This window comes from Pipistrellus kuhlii, unplaced genomic scaffold (genome assembly GCF_014108245.1).
Source record: "Pipistrellus kuhlii isolate mPipKuh1 unplaced genomic scaffold, mPipKuh1.p scaffold_m20_p_2, whole genome shotgun sequence".
Taxonomy (NCBI): domain Eukaryota; kingdom Metazoa; phylum Chordata; class Mammalia; order Chiroptera; family Vespertilionidae; genus Pipistrellus; species Pipistrellus kuhlii.
Genome location: NW_023425515.1, coordinates 185543313 through 185568807, shown reverse-complemented (window position 1 = coordinate 185568807; position 25495 = coordinate 185543313). Strand labels below are relative to the sequence as shown.

The following is a 25495-nucleotide window of genomic DNA, read 5'->3' as shown; positions in this document are numbered from 1 at the left end:
GTAGCCATAAGAATAAAAGAGTCTGTTAAACACCAAGACGAGTCTACTGAGAAAACGTTGCTAATCATTCATTCTATGTTTGGTTTATTCTAAAACACAATCATAACTATATTGGCAAACTGAACTAAAACTCTGCTAAGCGCACTTTCAGGCTGAGTTTAAAAGAAAAAGAAACCTCTGCAGCTGACCAAATTAGGGATCTGATCTTACCTTTAACCTCTGCCCATCTCTTCCACATATGATTCATCAAAACCCTCCAACTGAGAAAAAGGCAGACACACAGCACTTCTAAACCACATCTTGTAATACCGCCTTTTAGGATTGTTGAGAATTAAACACAGACACGCAGGCAAACTGCTCAGCACAAGGGTTGCTACAAAGCTCGGGAAGGGGGTTGGTGGTGACAATTAGCACCACATCAAATTAAAAACCTCCTCCTGACTTTCAAGGACACCTTCTACCTTTCCAACCGTAAATTTCATTATTTCCCAACAAAGAGTGTTTTCTCTGACCCCACCCTCCAAACTCACATTTCCTAGGCACATGCCCAAATTCTATACAAAATCAGATCTAACCAATCCAATGTTCAGACCAATGTTTAAAAACCAGGCTATCTATAATAATAAAAGCATAATATGCTAATTAGACCCGATAGCCAAACAACCTTCCCGATGTCATTCTGGACATTCTTCTGGATAAAGCCACAGAGGTGGGGGCCGAGGCAGAGGCAGTTAAGGGCAATCAGGCAGGCAGAGTGATTAGGAGCCATCAGGCAGGCAAACAGTTAAGGGCAGTCAGGCAGGCAGGAGAGTAGTTAGGAGCAATCAGGAAGGCAGAAGAGTGGTAAGGGGCATCAGACAGGTAGGCTAGTGGTTAGGGGTGATCAGGCAGGCAGGAGAGTGGTTAGGGGTGATCAGGCAGGCAGGCAGAGGGGTTAGGGGCAGTCAGGTAGGCAGGGGAGTAGTTAAGAGCTAGTGGTCCTGGATTGTGAAAGGGTGCAGGCCGAACTAAAGGGCACACCCCACCCCCGTGCACAAATTTCGTGCACTGGGCCTCTAGTATTACATATAACTCCAAATGCATGGCTCCTCCAGAAAAATCTGAAAATAAGCAACAGACATCATATTCCTACAGGGCACCAAGTGCCTGAAGTAGAGGGGTCACTGCTCTCAGACGGAGCCTGCCAGCCAGACCCCTTGTCTACACGATGTCCACTTCAGTGTTTTATGTCACGTCCCTGGCTCTTGGTTTGGGACCCCCGATTCTGAGCCTATAGAAGATATATCTGCAACACATTCAACCTTCTTTCTTTAATACTCATCTAAGGAATGTACTTGCCAGCCAGGACCCATCATATTTTCCATTCTCCTCTTCACCGCCATCACAAGCACCTGAATAGCTGGCTTTCTTGTCTGGATCATTTACCTCAAGAAACCTCCTTCTTCCCACTTCCTGAATTATTACACACAAAAGATAGCAAGTTCATGTGCTATCTTCAATAGGCTCCACTCTGTCTCAGACAGCTGCCTCTAAACTGGGAGTCTGTGACCCTATAAACATAAAATAGCTTCACTCTGGACCTTCCAGAACACTGTGAAGAGTTTGGTGAGTGACATGCATCTCCTGAACTCACGTTTTTTTCCTAGTAAAACTATTCTGGAATTCATGCAATGAAATTAAATATATCATTACAATATATGAACAATTTTTCAAACCTCACCAACGAACCAGGACTGGGAACTCATAATTATATTCAAGAAGACATGGGACACAGGAAAAGAACAGAGGACTGGGATTCAGGGCTCAGCTTCCAAGGCTAGAACTCACTCACAGGCGAAATGTTGCAATAACTCAGTTGGCCTCTAGGGGCCTGATTTTATTTTATTTTACCTGTTTCAATATTTCCCATGGCTTTTCAGATATTTTTTTAATACTTTTGAGCATTTCAAAAAATATTATGGTGCCAGTTAATCTGAGGCATCATGTTAAGACCGATGATTTTGAATCTCAAAAAACAAAAATAAATTAAATATTAAAAAATAGATGTGAACTCGCTTCAAAAACTGCTTTTGTGTTTTATGCCATTTCAAACTATATAGAAGTGAAGCCACCGAAGCATTCCCTGGGGTAGATTTTCGTGCTGCTTGGGCGCAAGAACTTCCACTATAGAAGACTACTTTCTACAGCCTGACAGCACCCACTGCAAACTGCCCGCTGCGTGTGTGGCGACCTCTGCTCCCTGCCTAACAGTGAGCTTCTAGAAACTGGAAACAAGCCAGTGGGGGAGGAGACAGGTTGAAATCAACTTCAGAATGCTTGTCGTGGGCTTTATGAACACAGGGGAGGGTGCTGAAATGAAGACAAACATATGAAACCCATCTTCTCTGTCTGGAGGCATCTCATGGTGGTGTCTGGCTGGAGAGAGAGGTTTCCTGTGGGTTTTGAATTCTGCGTGAGAAAAGGTACTCAAAAGCCACCAATTATGAGTCCGGCCCCCAGTGAGGCCACACGAACAAGGAACGTACCAGGTCGATCAGGTCACTGAGGTTTTTCTCAATTTGCTGTGGAGGCAGGCGCCTCATTAAGTCCAAGGCACAGTCCAGCTGCTGATCACTCTGTGAAAAAAGAAATGAAAGTGTCTAAGTCGTTTTGCCAACAGAAACACCAAAAACCCTCTTTTAACAACATTTTTGCAGTTTCAGCTTGCTCAGGGTTTGCTAAGACCAAGCAGCCTGCAGTGGGCCCTCGGCCCCGTGTCCTAGAGTGACACTGCCAGTCCCTCTTTGATAGCAGTGTTTGTCTCAAGTGGAGGCGTCCAAAAGACAAAGAAGTGGGAGGCAGGCCAGAGAGTTCAGAAAGTGACCCTGCTCTACCCACATCACAGTGTCATTGGCTTCTCAGCAGACCACAGGAGATGCAGATGGGTTCTGCAGTCGGCATGCTCGAATGGCAGATTAAGCTTTATCCTTTGCTGTAACCTGGATTTAAACAGGTAACATTAGGTAGCACCACCAGCCCAGGTTCCTTGATGAGCTCTAAGCCAGGAAGACAGCCAGGCAAAGAACAAGCAGCAAAATGCACACAAAGGCTAGGTGCTTCCGTCATTCGCTAACGCTTGGTACATTTTCCATGGTGCCAGCCTCTTGCAAAATAGACAAAGACCTGAACCAAACCACTGACAGCCAAGAGCTCACGCTAGCTGGCCAAGTGGACCACAAGGCAATACCCTGGCGTCACTGCTGCTGCAGGGGCCTGGGAGAATCAAGATTACTCTTGTTTACCGAGCACGTTCTTTCAGCCCCGTGTGCTTCACAAAACGCTCTTCATTTAATTTCACGATGCAAATATTTACTGAGAGCCACCGCCCTGTGCCAGTCACCACAAATATGCAGTGAATGGTGAGGAAGAAGGGACAATTACGTGGGGGCAAGACTGGTAAAGTGCAAAGTAAATTTAGTGCAGAGTGGGCTGTGACACAGAAGGCCAGACCTTAGGAGGACCAGGAAGAAATCGGGCGAGAAAGGAGGGCCCAGTAAAATGGTAAAGACTCTGAGGAGGACACAAAAGGCAGGTGGAGCCCCCAACACTACCGGTCAGAAGCACTCTCTGATCTGTATCCTGCTTCTGTTCTGGTCAGGCAGATCTCGGGATTTTTTTAAAAATATATATTTTATTGATTTTTTTACAGAGAGGAAGAGAGAGGAATAGAGAGTTAGAAACATCAATGAGAGAGAATCATGGATCAGCTGCCTCTTGCACACCCCCTACTGGGGATGTGCCTGCAACCCACGTACATGCCCTTGACCGGAATCGAACCCAGGACCTTTCAGTCCACAGACCGACGCTCTACCACTGAGTCAAATCGGTTTCGGCAGATCTCAGGATTTTTTAAAGCCTTAAATCAAGCTAAGGAATCTTCATAAAATATCCAAAGTAATCCTGGAAATGCCACATTTGGTTGTAATGAAATAGAACCTTTTACTATGACCATCTACACTTCGGATATATTAACTTTAAACAGGCTCAGGGACAGGGATCTGTTTTATATTCACCAAAGACATAACACATTAAATTAACTGGAGACAATTTCATTTCCAGGTAACTAATATGGCATATACAGCAGGCTATTTAAAAAGGGGGGTCAGTAAGATTTAGCCCCTACTCAAGATGGTTATCAGTGACAATTTATTTTCGGACCCACAACAAACTGGCTACCTGCAAAGAAACACACACACACCAAAAATTTTGTAGCACTTGTTTTGCTTAATGTAACATTGTAGCAGCCATGAATTTCCTACTTGTGTCATGCCTTCTATGCTAGCCAAGGCCACAGTGACATGCGTCTGGCTCGCTGGCATGGGAAGACATTTTAACACCATTTCTAAGGTCGAGAACACAGACCAGCTGATTTGACACTAGTGAGACATATTCCATTCTCAATTCTGCCATTCATTAACTTATAGCCTTAGGCAGAGTTGTTAGTCTCTACAAGCCTCTATTCATAAAATAGAAAGCATACTAGTACACTTCATAGGGTTCATGTAATTATTTAGTTAATACCTGTGAACTGTTTAATTCATAGCAGTATGTTTCTGTATGTATGCAAATACATGTCTTAAATGTTTTAAAATAAAAATATTTTATAACATTCACTTCACTCAACCCAACCCCGAAGCCTTTCTTGTTGCTCTAAATTGGAGGTAGATGTTCAAACCCATAGTTGTGTGCCCCATTGGCCGTGCAAGAATAGAAAACCGTAAATCATTCAAGTAGGCTAGATAACAAGTATAAACTAATGAGCCAAAGCCCTCCCAAAGAAGATATACAGGCAAATAAACATGAAATAATGCTCAACATATGTCATCGTAGAAATGTAAATTAACAATGAGATACCACTAAAATTTGTAAGCATAGCCAAAATCCAGAATGCTGACAAGAAATGCTGACATCAAATACTGACAAGACTGTGGAGTGACAGGGACTCTCATTCCCTGCTGGTGGGAATGCAAATGATACAGCCACTTTCAAAGACAGTTTGGTGGTTTCTTACAAAACTAACAGATTCTTACAATTCAACAGCACACCTTGGTCTGTACCCAAAAAAGAAATGAGCTACCATACTGTCAATAATATTGCAGTATATATATATAGTGCCAGGTGGGTCCTAGGAATATCAGGGGGAACACTCTATAAAGTATTTGATTGTGTAACTATTATGCTGTACACCTGAAATTAACACAAAATACTATTGAATGCAAACTGTAATTGAAAGTAAAATTCAAAAATAAGAAAAAAGCAATGTGCTATCAAGCCATGAAAAAAACTTAAATATAAATTACTAAGTGAAATATTAATATATCAATCTTAAAAGGCTACAGTAAGTGGTATTCCAACCATATAACATTCTGGAACAGACAGTAAAAAAGATCAGTGGTTGCCAAGGGTTGGCGGAGAAGTGGGGGTAAACAGGCAGAACGCAGTCAGTTTTCAGGGCAGTGAAACCACTCTGTGCGACACTATAAATGGTGGACATGTGTCATTATAGATTTGTCCAAACCCACAGGGGAGGCTACACATGTGTAAGGACAGGGTTTATATGGGCAGCTTCTGTACCTTCTGCTCAATTTTGCTGTGAACCTAAAACTTTTTAAAAAGGTGTACACTAGTGTTTCTTTACTGGTGCTGATTTTGCCCTTGCCACAAGCCCTCACTGACAGGTGGCAATGTTTAAAGACCATTTTGGTTGTCATCACTGGGAGAGGGGAAGCTACTGGCATCTCATGGGTAGGGACCAGGGATGTTTCTAAATACCCTACAATGCACAAGAAAGAACCCAACAACCTGGCCCAATATGTCAGTAGAGTCAAGTTTGAGAAACCATGGTTTAAAACAATCAGTTTTGGAGACTAAAGTCTCCCTGACTCAAATCAAAGTTAAGGCCCCAGAAAACTGGACATACAATTCTAATTCACAGACCATTTACAACCCCTAAAACCTCTGGTCTTTGGAAATATTCTGAACTTGGATATTAACAATCTTCCTGAGAACTAAAATAGAAACATAGACACAAGTAGGCCTAGCTTCACTGAAGCTTAAGTCCAGAACACACTGGGATTCAGAAGGGATAAACTAGGAGGTGGGCGGTGCATTACCTAGGAAAAGAAAAGCTGTAACTTGGCCAGAGAAGGTCAGCAGGAAAAGACACTGCTTTAACCTAATGTCCACAGCGCCCGTTTACACTGCCCGTTCACACCACCATCTCAGTATGCTGACTGCAGCCTCGCCCCACATGCCAGGGCTCAGAACGGCTTCCTTCCACACAGTCCTCTGTACCTAGCTGAAAGCACGAAAATACGACTGCAAAAACGGTTTAACTCCTATTTTGCATTAATCCCAATTAATCTTAATTGGCAATATTTCACTACACATTTCTAAGGTTAAGGATATCTAATTTTCATTAAATTAGTAAATGACTAAAAGCTTCCCATAAGGCAAGCAACATGGGAAAACTTAATGACAGCCTGTAAAAAGTTCAAATTAGCGTTAACTGGAACTCTTTATGTGGGAGTCATCCCAAATCATGAGGGGTCCAAACAGGAAATGGCACAAGAGAATGAGGAAAACATGGATGATCTAAGTTCCATGCTTCAACACAAGTGACCCCAGAAATAGACTGATGGTGGGAGGAGGAAGCAGGTCCCAGGGGACCACCTAGGATTCTGCCACTTTTATAAAGTTCAACAAAACATACTGAACTAGAATTTAGATATAAACACACACGTGTGTACGTGTGTATTTTAAAAGACTATAGCAAGGCTTTTTTTTTTTTTTCCTTATTAGCTAAGGCAAGGGAATGGTAAATATAAAGTTCAGAAGAGTGAAAAGATTATTGTTAAGAGGAAAAGGCACTGGGGGAAAACAAAATTTCATGTTCATGTAGATCTTGCATAAAATGCTGGGTTCGAGGGTATTCATATCATGATGCTAAAATCTTATATGTTGATATTTTCCTTTATGGTAATCAGCTGGAAAAAGTTTAAGTTGATTTTTGTGTATGGCATAAGACTGGGGACCAGTTTCATTCTTCTGCATGTGGCTGTCCAATTTTCCAAACGCCACTTGTTGATGAGACCATCCTTTCCCCACTGTGCATTCTTGGCTCCTGTGTCATAAATTATTTCTAGGCTCTCTACTCTGTTTCATTTTCACTATTTTACTTCACTAAATATTTTCCCAATATAACTAAAAAATAAAAACAGAACAGGCAAAGACAGAAATGGGATTCATAAGCTGAGTCCAAGGTCTACCCTGTCGCTTGATGTCTGTGAGACTTAACCCTGTGGCCTAGGATTTGGGCTGGACGGCTGCTAAGAGTCCTTCTGGATGGGTCCCATATCCTAGAGCCGTGGTCGGCAAACCGCAGCTCACGAGCCACATGAGGCTCTTTGGCCCCTTGAGTGTGGCTCTTCCACAAAATACCCCGGCCTGGGTGAATCTATTTTGAAGAAGTGGCGTTAGAAGAAGTTTAAGTTTAAAAAATTTGGCTCTAAAAAGCAATTTCAATCATTGTACTATTGATATTTGGCTACTGATGAATGAGTTTGCCGACCACTGTAAGTGCAGATGCACCCACAGCGTCCCACCTGCCCTTCCATAGCCCCCCGAAGGCCTACAACTAGGTTTCAATTGAACAACCATGCCTTGAGTGCCAGGCCCTGTGAGGCAGGCCCTGAAGGAGGCCCAATGAAGGAAACCTAGTTCCAGCCCTCAAGGAACCACCCACAAAACAGCAAAGAAACAGAAGGCTGTGCGGCGTGTACAAGAATGGGACACAGAAGGTGCGGTGACGAGGCACAGCTCATACTACACTGATTTGGACTTCTTCATGAGTCCATTTTCCCCGGGATTCCCCGCCCTGGTTACTTGTAATCAGTGGCTTCATTCGTTTTATACCCTGTTATCCTGTGACTGAGGGCTCTCCATGCGATGGCTCCTTCAAAATCCTCACTGACCCTGGACACTTGCTCCAGAAAATGACCTTTACCAGTTCCACCTTCACTGGCGGTGTTTTCCAGGTTGAAAGGCAACTAGTAAAAGAAGGACCATTTCACTTCACTCCAGAACCCTCTGCCCATTCAATTAGTCATTATTTGAGTGTATCCTAGGTGACAAACACTGTTTTGGATGTTGAATGGTGAACATAACAAAGTAGCTGTCTTCAGGAACTGATGGTGTAGTCAAAACTCATATGGCAAAGAAAAATAAAAAATAAATTACAAAATCGAGTCCTTGTTAGGATGTCAAAGAATAAGGAGGGGCAGTCCCCCCGCTGTAAGTTGTGCTGCTACGAACATAGGGGTGCATACATTCTTTTCGATTGGTGTTTTGGGTTTCTTAGGATATGTTCCTAGAAGTGGGATCACTGAGTCAAACGGCAGTTCCAATTTTAATTTTCTGAGGAAACTCCACGAGTGTGTTTTTTAAAAAACAGTGCTTGTGATTTTCAGGACAAGCAGTAACTCTGACTGCTCGGATTTCAGAGCAGAAGTCCTGCTTTGAATGATTGTGGCAGATCTGTACTTAATAGCATCTGTCTACACGTAAACAACCGACCAAAGCTTCAGGGCCTTTACAGTTTGTTCTCAAGTTCATTGGGATTTTACTGGTTTACATTCCCCAGAGGCTCAGCAAATACTTCACAGAGAACACGAAGGTAAACTTCACTGGAGCCCAGGCTGATTTATCACGAATTTATGAAGTCTAACTCAGCATGGTTTGCCTTGTATAATCTGTGACCCAACAAGCAACTTTGTTTAGAAGTTGAATCTGCTTTCTGCCATGTGGCTGAGGAACAATTTGTGCTGGGGGCTATTTGGAGCAAGCTTCACTGGCCAGTCCAGATGACCATTCATGTGTTGGTCACTCTGGAAAACTGCAGTTTGTACTAATAAAAAGGAAGTGTTCCTGCCACCGAATGCCCTCTGACTGCATCTTCTGGGAGGGGCACAGTGATGACAGCCGCACAGGGGGCGATGGCTCACCAAGCACAAACGCAGCATTCCCTTCGGGTGACTTTTCGTTCCCCTGGGAAAACCCAGTACCCTTTACCCAGTGAATCAATGCCACAGCGAAAGACCATTTGTCAGGTCAAGTCTCCTTTAACCCTCTGGAGTCTACTGTATATCACCAGAGCTGGGCAAATGTCATCTTTCAAAAATTGAGGTGAAACCCACTCAACATTAAGTTAACCATTTTACAGTACACAATGCGGTGGCCGAGTTATTGCCATTTTGGTCACCATGAAAATGTCTTCACTTTTCAAGTCACTGCTTTACAAAATATTCTGCCAGGATCAAGATATTTTGATCTGGATGGACTTTTCAAGTTCACCCAAACCTTGAACCCTCATTCCTCATTTTACAGATGAATAACGAGGTTCAGAGAAAGCTGTGCCAGGTCATGTAGCCAGTGGCAAAATCAACACCTGAACCCATATCTGAGGGGTTTCTACTATACCTCGTGCTATCTTTCCACGTGATTCAGGCACTGAGCAGCTGTGTGAGTGACGGGGTAGGCACTGGGGACACAGGTGAACTGTCCCAGCCTTCCAGGGCTCATGACCTCCGGAAGAAGACAGCAGAAGATAACAGCAGAAAAGAAGAACGACGCCAACGTACTCTACACTCAGAACAAGCGACATGCCAGCTATTCCATTGTTGCTGTGGAGCTGGGACCTCCTCCCAGTGACTTTCCAGATCATGCATCCTGGGACATGGCCCTGTATTTGCTTCTTAAAGCTTTCTGCCTGTCAGGCTGTCAGCTACACTCCTCATCTAATAGGCTGCTTCTAATCTGCTATGATTGTGAATTAGAAAAAAACAATTTTTTTTAAAAAAGGACTTTGTGAGAAGGAATAAATTGCAGACTCCTAACATAACTTGGGGACCAGCATCACAGCCCCACATCTGTCAGCACCCTGATAGTGTGTGAAGGGGGATGGGGGGTAGGGGGTGGGGGACGGGGGAGTGTGCACATGCACATGCAAGCGCTTTTATTCAAGGTTAAGGGTGCACAGCTTTCATCCCTTTCTCAAAGTCTAAGACTCTCAAGGCACAGATGTGATCTAATCATAAAAATTCTTCTTCTCCCACTCACCCTGCAGGGTGGGACTAAGCAAGTCACCACTTAATCCCTCGGAGCTCTGTTTTTAAAACTTTAAAACACAGGCCTAACAACACTCCACCTTGCTGGGCCACTGAGAATAAGGTAATGTGTCTGGCAGCGTCTGACCCGAGAGGGGTCCCTACAGTCCAACTGCCATAAAGGGCAGGACTCTCCCAAAGTGAAAAGCATATGCTTATCTGCTGGGCTGTTCGCATAAATGATGCTGGGTGCTCAAGGGCCCTTTCCTCCCTGATATTTTGCTCATTTGACGCAGGTTTTCCATTCAGGCTGCCAGGAGTCTCTAGAAAGGTAGGCGGGGTGTTATTTCAGTTTCCAAGTCATTAAGCACCAACAAAGAAGGGCAGACTTCCACAACTCTCACCCCACACAGTGCCCTGCCCTGCTCACGGGGGAGTGCGTGGGACTAATGGAGCCCGACAGCCAAGAGGAGAGGAAGGGAGAGAACCTTCTGGGCAGAAAGGAGTGAGAGCTGACCAAGTTCCACATTCACACACACACCATCTTGCCTTCGTGTTTCTGTTCTGGACTGTTCTCTCCTTGTTCAGCTTTCTCCCAGAAGCCCTCTGACCCATCTCTCTAGACCAGTGTTTCCCAAAGTGTGGTACGCGTACCCCCAGGGGTATGGGAAGAGTTTGGTGGGGGTACGCGTTGCACCGGAGTTTGGTGGGGATACGCACTGCACCGTGCTTAGCTGCGCCTAATTCTACGTTCTCATGAGTACGAGGGGTACTCAGCGTTATGAAAATTATAGAAGGGGTACACCTATGTCAAAAGTTTGGGAAACACTGCTCTAGACCAAGAAATATTTCCACCCTTTCACCTTCTCCCTATTACTGATGTTCCCATCCCAGCTGAGGCCATCGAAACCAGACAAATGGGACTGCCCTAGCAGAGTCCCAAACTACCTCAACACAACACCCAGCAATGAGAATTCCCAACCGCCTCTTTTCCTGGTGTATTTATCTGGGAGCAAAACTTAGCAACCTGCACGCAGGCTCTGTGTGGAGTACTACAACAGCCATCAGCTGATTTTTCCCTTACACATCCCTCCAGGGAGTGAAAGACCCAAAATGAATCACGCTCTGGAGGTGGAGCTCATTGCTATAGCATGGGTTAGAAAAAGGATAGCAAATTCAATGTTTATGGCCCACAGATCTCTGCGGAACACAGAGCAGTTTCTCCGTGTTCCGGGATCAAAGTTTACCTGGTAAACTGGGTGGAACAGCAAACATTCTTGCAAGGGGTTAGCAATCAGGGTATGAGGAAGACACAACTGTGTGAGCACACGCTAATCGGGCCAAGCAGCGTCACTGCTCAGCAAGGGAGGCGCATGAAGCACATGTCTTATCTGGTGCTCTTCTGCTCCCCCTATAGGCAGGTACCCTTCCCTCCTACATCCTCCACCCTTGTCCACCTCACTGATACCTCAGAAAGCGTGCTGACCCCTGTCCCAAGCCTTGAAGTCTGGCTCCCTATCAGCATTCAACCTACAAGCAACTTCTGCTGCTTTTTATGATTCTGCCACGCAGAGCAGAGGGGATGACTGTGCAAGGAAACACCCGGGTCAGATGACAACTGACAAATCCATTTCCCCGGATGCTGCCTGCCAGATTTCTCACGCACTGCTCTTGGCTCTGCTGAGGAGCCAGCTGGGCGAGGGAGCTTTATCTTGGGTGTGCCTCCCTCTACCTCCCCAGAATCAGACTTCAGAAACCATCTAAACAGCCATTTCTCTTTTTGTTGTTGTTATTAATCCTCACCAGAGGAAAATTTTCCGTTGATTTTTAGAGAGTGAAAGGGGAATGGGGGGGTAAGGGAGGGAGAGGAAGAGAAAGAAAGAGAGACATCTGAGAGAGAGACACACTGATTGGTTCCTTCCTGCCAAAGCCCCAACCAGGGCCAGGGATCAAGCCTAAAACATGCCCTTGACTGAAATCAAACCCGGGACCCTTCAGTCTGTAGGCTAACACTCTATCCACTGAGCCAAACTGACTAGGGCAGGAGCAACTTCTTTATAAAATAAAGAAAACCAAGACCCGGACTTATCCATAACTAAGACTAATCATATCACTAAATAGCAAATGAAACAGGACCAGAAAACAAATTTCTTGATTATGTAATCATAAGTCAAAAATTTAAGAATATAGCTAGACTATGTTAAAGAATACTTATATCTCATCTATATAATTTTATTTTCCAAATTAAGTGTTTTTATCAAGAATACTAAGTGTCGTCGAGACCGGTTTGGCTCAGCGGTAGAGCGTCAGTCTGCGGACTGAAAGGTCCCAGATTCGATTCCGGTCAAGGGCATGTACATTGGTTGCGGGCACATCCCCGGTAGAGGTGTGCAAGAGGCAGCTGATTGATGATTCTCTCTCATCGATGTTTCTAGCTCTCTATCCCTCTCCCTTCCTCTCTGTAAGAAAAATCAATAAAATATATTTTTAAAAAAATACTAAGTGTGCAAAATGCAAACAGATTTTGAAAGGGGAAGTAAAGAAACTAACCATTGCTAAGGGCATACCATAAACCTGTGGGTTTTGGGAGAGCCTCTCAAATAGCTCCATGGGATGGGCACTAATACCCCAGCTTACAAACAAGAAAACCACAGCTCAGAAAAGTTACGTGACTTGTCCCAGATCCTGGCCGCTGAAGGACAAATTCGCAGGTCTGCTTCCTTCGACCAAACAGTCCCTACAGAGTGTTAAACAACCGACCTAAAATAAAGTTAATTGCAAATGACTTCTGGAGAACAACTTGCTATCATAGTTCACAACATCAGAAAGGGGCAGTGAGCATCTTCCCCCAGACTGGGCAAATTATCAACAGCTCTATCCACTCCCCAATGCTGGCATCTCCTGGCACCTTGAATTACAGACTCACTCTCGCAAACACTGTGACGGGTGGATTTCTCAGAAACACTGAAGCCTTCTTTAGACGTTTTCCAGACCACTTCGGATGACCCGCAAGGCGCCATTACCTATGGTCTGATCATTAATGTTTCACAGATGTCTCCAGCTGCTGCCTCTGCATGATCCCAGCTGGTTTCATGTAACAAGTGGCTAACCCCTCCACTTTGTTAACTGGTAGTCAGACACATTATTAAGGGCAATTCTGAGACGTGTTCAATGCATGCCATATATGCTGTCTATGTCTACCTGGATGGCACAACAAGAAATTCAAGGAGTCCTTCTCGAAAGTCAAAGAACATGAAAGCAGAGTGTCCCTGTATTCTGAGTAAGAGGTTAAAATAAATAAATAAATGAACAGTTTGGAAAGAACATCATCTACATGTTCACTGACAACAGCTAAGAAAAGTAAATTCCCTTTGTCCTAACAGAAGCCAATTCACATAAACCTTCCCCCAAACTGACTTATAAGATGATCTGGATGAAATCTGTAACATCTGGCCACAGGTTAACACCAATCACACCCTGCACATGGCTTCCAAAAATGCGGGGGTCCCACCTGCAAACAGTGCAAATGGGCAAGTCTTAGTGGGAAAGCAGAAACATTTAAAGGATTTGAGGGGGAAACAAAGGCTCCATCCATCTAAGTATTTCATTTAGAAGGTGGGCAGTGCTGCCTTGTGACTTATGTCCAAAGGGAGGCTCGAGAAAAAGAACACAATGTTTATGTGTCAAGCAGAGGATTCGGGCCATTCCTTTTCTTGGGTCCTGAGCTCCTATTTCAGATGCCCGCGAAGGGGGAAGATTCCCCCAGTCTCTGCTTGCCCCATCCAGCTCAATGGCCACTGCATGTTATGGTAGCACACTCCACAGTTACCATGGGCACACATTAGATACAACAGACTCCTGCAACAAGCACTGGCCATCGGGCACACCCAAATACAACACCAAAGCTCTAACATATGATGGCAGCAGAAAAGCACAATGCCACGTGTTACAATCTGTGATAAATTCGTAAATCAAACCAAAGACCTGTCACAAAGATGCCCCACTTCCAGGTGCCAGGACCTACTAGGTAAGGAGATGCCTAGAAATGAGGTCCTTATATATCTACAACCTAACACAGGCTACCTTGCCAGTCTAGGGGTGGTAAAACAAAACAAAACAAACAAACAAAAACACTGAAAGTAGGGCAGACAAGGATTTATATCCTCATCTGTCACTTTCTAGCAGTGGAGTGCTCCACAAGTCCTTCACCTGAGAAATGGGAATAATAATAATACCACCTGTCTTGCAGTGTTGTTTTGAGGACAATAGTATAAAGTACATATATGTAAAAAACAAAAGACTAGTACAGCTCCTGAAATGTATTGTGTTCCAAAAAAAAAATAGGCATGCTCACCATGCTCTGACACAGTAGTAACAGGGGCACACGATTCAAATGTTCCTATATGGATGAAACACCTCCACTAACGCTGTTACATTACCTGAAGGCATGCAAGTGAGCAGCTATGGAACCAGAGGCTGACAATGAAATCAGTCAAGGCTGCTGCTTGGTGGTTCTTTTGGGCTACATGACAGTGGTTTTTTACAAGCAATAGCACCACTCCTCCATCAACAGGCAAGTTTCCTTAGAGTTAGTGAACATCTCGCCAACAAGACTTTTTCTGAAGCTCAAAGGCTTCTTTCCTTCCATCCTATCATGAATGCTGAATGCTGAATGCTATGTCTCATGAAAGTTTGTGGCGAGTAGGGGGCTTACAGTCCTTCAGTGAGCAAAAAGGATTCAAGAAAGGAAGCAACAAGTTCCAATGCTACAATATATTGTTGATAAGCAGGAACTACAGCCAAACACTGAACAGTACTATTACCACCCTCTCAAACTACCACCTAAACCAGGCGGTGCCCAACAAGGCAACTTCCACTGAGCTGTTATTCCACAGCAGACTCAGACTTAAGGGCTTAAATTCCATTAATATAAATAATAGCTAAAACTTATTAAGGCATTGATCTAAGAGCTTTATATGCCAATATCTCATTTAATCTTAAAAACAATGCTAAGAGGTAAGCACTAGTATTCTGTCAGGCATGAAGACGGTGACACGCTCTGCTTGGAGAGGTTACGGGTGTTCTCTGACCCCGCAGCCTACATGCCTAATCACTACCCTGTGCTGTCTGGCAGCCAGCCCGCTGCTCCCTTTCTCGTCCTAAGAACCACGGCCACCTCTTTGTCTATAAAAGATGGGGAGCTGGTTACTTAGCATCCACTTTGCCCAGCTACTGGCAGATGAGGGAGTGGTGTGGCACTCCAGTTAAGGACACAGGTTTGAGAGAGGTTCTCTGCATGCAAATTCTGACTCTACCAGTTTCTAGCAGTATGGGCCTGGACAAGTTACTAAACTCTTCTGACCTCAGATTTCCCAATCTATAAGATGAGGATAACAAGAGCACATACTTCATACTGTTATTTTAAGAACCAAGTGGAGGTAATCCTTACACAGCCCTTAGCACATACCTGGGACAGAGTCATTGCTCCATAAATTTCACATGTTAAGTCAACAGAGGAAAGAGAGGGGGAAAAAGGTAGATATAATCTAAAATTTAAAAATAAAGGCCTCTGGCTTTCTGCCAACCTCTAGAAAACAGTGCTGGACTTTGTGCGTCCACAGATGGCGGCAACTGTGAGCACCAGGAAGTCCTCGGGGCCTGCGGAGCCGGATGGCACGACTGCCTGATCAAAGGAGGGCTAGCTGCGGCTGCGTGGTCTGGCCTGGGCCTGTTTCAGCACATACCTCTACAAGGCAGAACGCCACGGATGGTTGATAAGACAATTCTTTACAAATACAAGTGCTTGATTTCTCAGAATAGTGTTTTCCTGTTCCAGGGTAGATAAAACTGTTTCTCATCCAGGCATATAAATGCTCATTAAAAGCAGAGTCCTATAGCTGAAACAGGTTTGGCTCTGTGGATAGAGCATCGGCCTGTGGACTGAAAGGTCCCAGGTTCGATTCCAGTCAAGGGCATATACCTTGATTGAGGGCACATCCCCAGTAGGGGGTGTGCAGGAGGCAGCTGATTAATGTTTCTCTCTCACGATGTTTCTAGCTCTCTATCCCTCTCCCTTCTTCTCTTTAAAAAAAATCAATAAAATATATTATTAAAACAGGGAGAAATCTAAGAACACGGTGCTAACCAACTCAAAGGGGGGTGTCATTATCCTAATCACTCAGGTTAGTAAGTTCCTCAACTACATTGCAGTCAAAGCCATGCAGTATGCAACTGATTCCAAGGAGACGCACTTCCCTAAAGATGTTTTTGAGTGGAATGCTGCAAATTTCCAATAAAGGAAATAAAGAGTAACAGCAATTCTTCCCTGTCTCTTGGTCACATGATTAAATACAGAATGCAAAAATCGGCAGCCTGAGAAGCTGTCCGCCCTCTGCACAGTCTGAAAGACTTGAAATGAAACCGAGAATCTCTACCACTGGAAAAGTGATCAGGAACAAAACACAATGGGCAGTGAACTTATTCCCGATACTGTCATCACAGCAAGACACCCTTCTAGTATTCCAAAACCAGCAATGCATTCTCCCTGTATTCCCACCAGCCCGGGGAGAGGGAGTAAGCTGTTTACCAGGGACCTCAGCAGAGCCAGCCTCAAAACTCACCAGCGGGAGAGCTTCAGGACACAAAGAGAAAACATCTTTGCTTTAGTTTGCCAATTTTCTTATACTGAGCTCATAAGTTCCATGACCAAAACGAATGAGAGGCACCACAGGAGAGCTTAGAAAAGCAGAGGGGGCTGTTTTGCTACGCAAGTTCCTCTAACATGAAGGTAGAAATCAATTCACTTTCCCCTCCTGACCCTTGAATCCCAGGAGAGCGCCAATGTTTGGATGGCCTACGAATGCTCGGCTTTCCGGCAGTGCCCCCGACGGGGAATCCATCCATCCAAGTATTGTTCTTACTCCCACCTCCGCCTACGTCAGGGAGGGGACGGGGCACATGGTTCCGAGGTCACGCTCCTCCCTTGAAGGATCGTGGGAATGCTTACGGAAACACTGTGACAGCCCTGCCAGCTGGAACTGCTGCTGAGGCTGGAGAGCCGGGGCGTGCAGATGAGATGCAGGAGGAACGGAGCGCAGGGAGGCAGATGTTACACGTTATCATAAAACAAGCAAAAACGATCAAGTTGTCCGCCTTAAATGTATGCTGCTTAGTGTTCTTCGATTATACCTCAATAAAGTTAGAGAGGAGAGAGAGAGCGAGCTGGCCAGTCGCCTGCAGCCTCAGCAGCGTACTGCTGGCCTGCAGCTCTGGAAAGCAGGTTTTAATGAGAAAATTCAATTAGGAAGTAACTTAAGGAAACCCGGAGCAAGCGGAGTGGAAAGAGGAGGCTTTCCCAAGTGTCTCCGTGCTGAGCAGCACAACAAGGCACTCTGAAAAATGACCGCTGAGGCTTCCCACGGCCCTCTGAGGCCACGGGACTCAGCAGAGCTGACACGTGGGACTGGAATCGGAACCCAGATCTGTTCTCCCTTTCCCAGCTTCCTTTGCTGTTTCACCAGTGACAGATACTCTGCGTAAGAGAAGCCTGCTGCCTAAGGACTAGGATTCCAGCACTGAAACGCATCTCGTTGTTCAAAGGAGATAACAGCACAGACATGTGCCTGACCACAGAGTGTAATGCATGTGTGCTAGAAACAGATGCCGGGAGAGGTGATGTGGGGACCAGAGGCAGAAGAGCGCCCAAAAGCCTCCAAGGTCATCAGCAAGGGTTGGCCACTCTCTTTTGATTTTTCTTACAACCCACAGTGTAAGGGCAGCTGGACAAAGCTGGGACATCTTCTGCCTGGGGAAAATGGCTGAGCTGATTCTTGAAGGAAAATTAAATCCAGAGCAAGGACGCGGGGGTAGGAATCCATTTCCAATTGATGATGGAAAACAGATTTATTCACCAGCCAGGATTCCTTCTGCAGGATGTGAAACTCAGCGAGTTCCTCACAAGACCACAAAAGTTCAAGGAGGTGCGGAGGGCGGTGGCACACCCTGAAGGCATGCCTGTGGGAGAGAAGGCTCCGGCCTTTGGCTAGCCCAGCGGCGAGACAGGGAAGGGCGCGTCGGTTGGCAGGTGTTCCCAACACTCCACGCGGAAAGGTGGGGTCAAGTCCAGAACTGCCCTGTTCACCTAACTGTTCAACACTGGCGGGAACAGAAGTCATGAGGCCATCCTAGACAACTGCAACCTCTTTCCCGTACAGCACAACTACACACATGTCCACCCACATGGGAAACCATGGCATCAGCTGGTGAAGTGTGAGTGACTAAAGAACCACAGAAATGTAGCGACCTCAGAGTCCACTTCCCCTTACAAACTCCCTAAGGCCTTGTGCCTTTTAGCCTCTGCTTGGTCAGTACCAGAGGAGGAAAACCCACCAGGTCCCAGGGCACACAGCACTGGCTGTGAGATGCTCATCCCCATACCTTCCACCTTTACCCACCGACAAGCCTTCTGTCCCCTAGAGCCATCCCAAAGATGCGCAAGCTCTTGGCCACAAACATCCCTGTAACATCCCTTCAAGCATCGGAAACAAGCCATCTTGTCCTCCCTCACAAGGCAGCTCACCTGCTGGCTAAACACTCCAAGTTCTGCCCGTGCCCTACCTATGACTCAGTTCTAAGACCACTCACCAGTAAGTGTTCCTGTGGTCAATGCCACTGACTCCCTGGGTGCTTACTATGCACCACTCATCTTCGATCTTATTCCTGTTAGAGTCAGTGCTTGGAGCCTGTTGTTCTGTTTGTTTTTGGGAGAATCAAGGTCCTAACATCTAGTACTTCGGCAGCTTCTCCGCTGCCATCACATCCTTTGCCCAGGAAAAGGAAAGCAGGACAGGGCAGAGCACAACCAGGCAGGGGGTTGCTACCAGTTTTGCCAACCGCTGAAGTAAAACATACATGTATTAGTGACAAGTCCAGTAAACTGCTTAGAAAGTACTTCCAGGCATAATCGTTCAGGAAACACTTTAATAGAGTGTAATGAATATGTGTTAGAAATAGATGCTGGAGAGATGATGCAAAAACTATTTGCTCTCTTATGTAGATTAAGCATGTCTCCTGAAATCTAATCCTGGCAGCTCAGCCAACTTTCCTCACAGTCCAGCCTGATGCCAACTCTTCTGGATGGCAACCACGGGATCCAAAGCAAGAAGCCGCCGCTCTGCTGGAGTGTGTGGTATGCACGCCGATAGGCAACGTGAGGAGAAGCTGGTTGACAGCCAAGCTGAGGTCCTCTAAGTGCAGGGATTTAGTCTGCATTGGTATTACCGCATCCATCTCGACTAATTTACTCTAGTTCATCCTAAAACAGACTATTACATGACAAACCACACTTTCCAAGAACAGATAATGCAATTAGAATACATACATAATATACTAATAAGCAGGAAAGAAAACTCTAAAGGGGTGAATCCCAGCTACTTCGCTCTGCTTGTCCTGGCTGAGCAGCTTATGTCCCTACCACGGCCTGGGTTCTCTCCCCTCCTGCATTCACAGGGGTGGGGACACATGGCCCAATGGTGACCCGAGCACAAAGGAGTCCATGGGGTTCAGAATTTGCCATGGAAGTAATGTGAGTGTGGGAGTGTACTTAGGAACACTGCATTTTCTCTGGGACTCACTCAGTTGCCCAGCCAGCCGGGGAGAGAAGCGTTTCATGGCAGAAGGAGAAGCCCAGTGGCCCTGAGGGAGTAGGCAGAGCACATTCATTTCCCTCCCTGAGCGCCCAGCATGTTTACAAGAACAAGCCACTGATTAGAGGGTGGTGATGGGCTTGTTCGCCCCTTTTCACAATGCACACCCCATGTGTCACCAACACACCCAGAACCCTAGAACTAAAGAAAGAACCACTCAGACCCTCCCCAAGCTCCAAAGTGGCGGAGGCCTTGGTGATGCGGGGTGAGGGGCGGCCTGATGAGGGAGGCCCAAGGACACAAGGAGGAGAAAACGGCAGCCTCCAGCTGCACGAGAATGAGAGCAATCCACGGGGCCCCTCAAACTCATCACAGCAGCCGTCTCCACACGCTGGAATTACGGGGGCTCCAGTCTGAGCTTTGTTTGTGATTTCCAATGATAATGAACAGTCATCATCTTTTTATCATTAAAAAAAGGATAAAGCATTTTTAAACCAACAATTTTCAAAAACAAACGGCAGCAATCAAACTTGTTTAGAGCTCAGTACAGAGTGTAGGAGAATCCTATCTCAGAGAGACCCAGACTGCTCATTAAAATTAAACCAGAGGATCTGACTCAAACTCATTTAAGCTAGGGAAGCGGGTTGATAGGTAGATGGGGACTCATTATGTTATCTGTTTGAAATTTCCCATAAAGTTTTATAAAAATTTAAATCAACACTCCTTTGCATTAAGCCCCATCTAACCCAGGCTTCTGCAGGCCTCAAGCCCTATATGAATCTAATTTTTACTGGACATTAGGCAACCTTCTCTCACTTGCACTCGATCCAGCGAAACCCCTTAAGGCAGTGTGGTTCTCAATCTTCCTAATGCCTCGACCCTTTAATACAGTTCTACAGTGGCGGTTCTCAACCTAAGACCATTGGAAAAAACAGATATTTACATTACGATTCATTAACAGTAGCAAAATTACAGTTATGAAGTAGCAACGAAAATAATTTTATGGCTGGGGGTCACCACAGCATGAGGAGCTGTATGAAAGGGTCGCGGCATTAGGAAGGTGGAGAACCACTGCTCCAGGGGCAGTTCCCAGTTCCTACCTTGTGAGGCCAGAGATAAAGCCATAAAAGCCAGAGACCCTCTCCCCAGCAGACTCTCTCCCCAGAGAAATGCACAAACACACTAAAGTTGGAATAAGGTATTTTAGTGGGTTCACAGGCCCCTCTGCTGAAAACCTCTGTGTGTGTGTGTGTATATATACACACACACACACACACATATATATATATATATGTTTTGTATTTATCTTTTAAAATTGATTTCAGAGAGGAATGGCTGCCTCCTGCACACCCCCTATTGGGGATCGAGCCCACAACTCGGGCCTGTGCCCTTGACTAGAATCTAACCTGGAACTCCCTTCAGTCCGCAAGCTGATGCTCTATCCACTGAGCCAACCAGCTAGGGCTCTTCAGATTTTTTATCACTGATACATTTTGGCAAGAGTGTCCACTTGGAAACGGACATTATGTGTAAACATCCTTGTGCCCTCTCTCTCCTGAAGTCTGCATGTCCCTCCTCTGGAGCTGTCCTCACGGTGTTTCCAACAGCCCAGACCGAGATCCCACAGGTGCCTATGCTACCCCACCATCAATCACGTACACAAACTAAACTTCACTGAAAACCATTGCAGGCGTCCTCAAAAGTGGGGGCCAGATCACGGTCCCTCAGAGAGCTGGAGGGCCGGACTATATGAACTACTAATTCCTACTGTAACACCTCGGCTGCGCTCACTGCCCAAAAAACCTGGCAGGCCGGATCAGATTTCTCTGCGGGCCGCATGTGGCCCGCGGGCCGTAGTTTGAAGACCCCTGCATTTGAGTGTCAATCTATGAACCAGGAAGTCACGATTTAATTGCTGGTCAAGGGCACATGACGAGATTGAGGGCTCAATCCCCACTAGGGGGCGTAAAGGAGGCAGCTAATCAATGATTCTCTCTCCTTTCTATCTATCCTTCTCCTTTCCTCTCTGAAATCAAAATACTTAAGAAAAAAAAAAGGGGGGGGGGATTATTTCCAGAAAACAGTACAAGGCTACACTTGTCTAGATTATAAACCTGAAATTTTGCTAAAATAAACTATATCCTAGCTCCTTAGGTCTTCGCAGGTGCTGGGTGGGCTTTTCACGCACTCCCCAGTCACTTCCCACCTCACACCTCAGCCTGACACAAAGGAGCATCTCCTGGAAATCTGGCTCTGATCCCAGGGCCAAAGTATGCACTTTCAAGAAGGAGGTGAAATCCGGAGAAGAAATCTAGAAAGCAATTTTGCAAAAACAGTTCCAAATTGGAAGAAAACATGTTTTTCAGGTGCAAACCCCTGGCCCAGAATTCTGCAACAGCCTTACACAAAGCTTTTACACAAGCATTCCTCTCAGCATTATGGAAAGAAAGGAGCAACAAGTAGAAACAACCTTGATGCCCAGCGGAAGGAAACCAGGTACAACCATAAGAGGAACGCTGCAGGGTCATTCACAGGAAGCTGGCAAAGGTGTTTTAAGTAAGTGAGAAGCAAATCTTATGTGATTTCAGTTAAGAAAAAGCAGGATGCAAAATTTAAAGTTTGAAAGCTACATTTTAAAAATGGGCTAAAGACTAAAAGGAGAAAAACACAAAAGGTCAAAGTGATTTTATCCATGAGAGGAGGACTGTAAGTTAGTTTTTCATCCTCCTAAAACCTTTTTTTGCATTTTCTACAAGTGAAACATGCTTTCCCCTTTTCCCTTTTCTTCTGATTATAAATTTAACACAGGCTTTCTACAACACATGCGAGCGTTACAGACACAGAAAGTCCCCCTATGATCCCGCCACCCAGAGGCAATTACTCCCCAAAGGTAACTTCTAATAATGACCTGGCTCCCATTCTCCCAGATGTTTTCCAACAAGCATTCTTTTAGAATCAAATAATTTCTTTAAAAAACAATCCGTATGATTCCATATATAGAAAATGTCCAGAAAGAAAAAAGTAGTGGTTGCAAGGGGTGGAAAAATGCTGTTAGATGGGACAATGGAGATAGCTCTGCAACTCTGTAAATTTACTCCAAAATGTACACAATGGAATCATCCATTTAAAACCAGGGAATGTTAGGACATGTAAATTATACCTCCATACAGCAACTGAACACAACAGTGCCAGGACTGGAGGCACTAACAGTGCCGGGCGGCTAAGAGGATGGGGGAGGCAGCCCTGGGCTCTCCTACTTCTCATGAGCACATGACAAGACCATGTGATAGGACCAGAGGAAGCTAGTGGCCCCACAGGAATCACCAACAAGCCGCCGGCATGGACAGACTCATCAGGTAAGGGGCTGGGGGGGGGGGGGGGCAATTCCAATGGGCACAGGACACAGGAAAGCACTGGCCAGGCTTGCCTCAAAGATAAATGGTAGAGAAAAAGCACTGACCAGGTGCCCAAACACCTTACAAGGTTCAGGATGCCCTGTGGGCAGGAAAACCCAGAATGAGGTTCCCATTCAACAGAAACTTTAAAGCCACCAGTGGCAAGATGCTGCGCCCTGGTGGGACTCAAAGGTGGAAAGAAATAGGCCAGAGCTAAAAGGAACCATATGACAATAAGCCATCGGAAGAGAAGGGGAATGGATTAGGTATTACAGAAAAAGCACAATGACTATAGAACAGAAAACCAGCCTGCATGCCTGTAACAGTGCAGATGGATACAGTTCTCTTAGAAATTAGTTGGCAACTGTATCAGAAGCTTTTAAAGTGTTCATACCCTTCTAGGACTCTAAAGAAATCACTCAAGCGCTGGATGCAGCAGTCCAGCTAAATGCTCTGTAGCTAGCAGAACAATTTAACAAACATGCCCCTGCGTTGGCACCCCAATTTCAGCGTCAGAGCAGTCCAGCCAGAGTTCAGCCGAGAACTGGTGGAGGAGGGTGCACAGCTAACTCGTTCACAAGCTCTCTGCTCCTGTTTAGTGGCCTCAACCAGAACGCTGCGCCACTAATAACTGATGCCACCTAAGCTATTCGCAACTAATCATAGCTGAAGCAGAAAGTTTAGTTTATGTTTAAGAATTAGAACAGAATCTATGCTAGCTCTCTCATTACGACGCTCATAGCTGCATTCCAATAAGCTTTCTTCGATGTGGGAAGGGTGAAGACATAACAGAGGAAGCTGTGCCAACTCCTTTGCCATGGAGTGGATGGGGCGCATGAGTGCCTCCCAGGCACTGACTTGGGGGGAAGGGGGACGGTGCTGGGCACACCGAGCGACCTTTTTGGAGGGCTAGCAGACAGTCAACCTGTCAGCCAATCAAATAAGTGTTAAGGGGCAGGGCCATGGTCCACAGAGATAGGAAGCCAAATAATCTCCAAGGAATCAAATCAAATGTAAGATGGGGAGGCAGAGCTGCTTACAGGGGGGCAGGGCAGTGTGCAACTAGTGTGGAATGGACGGCTGGGGTGGCGCCAAAGGCCACAGTAAAGACCCAGAATGTCGGTGTTCTCTCCTGGTACTTTCCACCTACGAGAGGGCTTTTTCTTTCCAAAGTAGAGCTTTATTCTTGGTTGTAAATCAATCTGAATGGGCTACCGACTCCCTTCTCCCTCCCACTCTAGTGGGTATTTGATTCATATTTTTCTACCTTTATTGCCAAGTTGAAGAGTGTTCAGAGACGGAAAAGAATACATTACTTCACTTCAGCAAACTCCTTAATCTACAAAGCCCAGAGGTAAACACTCCCAAACTCTGCCCTCCCTGAAGCCTAATCAAAACCTGGTGGCAGCTGGGATCATTTGGACCAAAGAAAGACAGTGTTTTGCCACTTACCTACAGTAATTTTACTCCCTAATTTGCAGTAAGTTGTCACTCAGCTAAGGTATGGGGATGGGGGGGGGCTGTTTTCAGTGTCTGTCAGTTGAACCACTGACCTTGCTCACATCCAAAATCCTCTCCTAACATGTGCCATGTGGATCCCGCTAACTTTGCTCCATACTTTCCCTACCATCTCCCTTCACCATCACAGTTAAAATTTCCACTCTGCTGGTCACTTAGCCACCTGTTGCTCCTTTTCTTCCGTTAGATCTGACTTGCATGTCACCTCTCCAGGTTCTGGGGTCACCTCTTTTCGGATGGCCGTGGCTGAGTGGGAAACCCTGTATCCTGGAACTCTCTGGACACCGGAGGAGATGACAGGTAAGGGCTGGAGATGACATGACGCTCGGACGCTGCTCCAGGCTGCCCAGGGCCCCCTCCTGACTTCTGACTTCTCCCATCTGGCTTCCATCTGGCCTGAGCGCTGCCAGGTGGTTTTCATTTGCAGATCAAGCCCCAGCAGCTCCATGGTCAGCACCTCCTGACCCCACAGTCGATGTCAGGCCGACAGGCACAAAGTGCACTTGTATCGTGGAGCAGGACTGAAAGGGCACACTTTCCAAAGCCGGAACCGGGGGTAAAAGAACAAAGTGGGGTCTTGCTGCTTGAAAAGCTAACGACAGCCAAGAAAAAGAAATGCAATGGTCTGACAAGATGTGACTTGCACTGGAATGGAGGAAACAGGGAGAGGATTCCTGCATCTTCTGCAAAGACACACTGAAGATGCCAGCATTTTGGACCTTATTTCCAAGCTGCTCGCTAGCACATTCAAGACGATGAATGAAATGGCAGGTTGTCAATGTGAATTATGATATGT

General features: G+C 45.7%; 1 protein-coding gene across 5 annotated transcripts in view; it reads right to left on the bottom strand.

The window, feature by feature from the left end:
• Positions 1–25495, bottom strand: part of CAPZB (capping actin protein of muscle Z-line subunit beta) — a 116747-nt gene that overhangs the window by 61220 nt on the left and 30032 nt on the right. For all 5 annotated transcript variants that reach the window (XM_036448625.2, XM_036448626.2, XM_045585102.1 and 2 more), the window contains exon 2: positions 2526–2615. In XM_036448625.2, coding sequence (XP_036304518.1) covers positions 2526–2615 — 90 coding nt within the window. The remainder of the gene's footprint in view (positions 1–2525; positions 2616–25495) is intronic.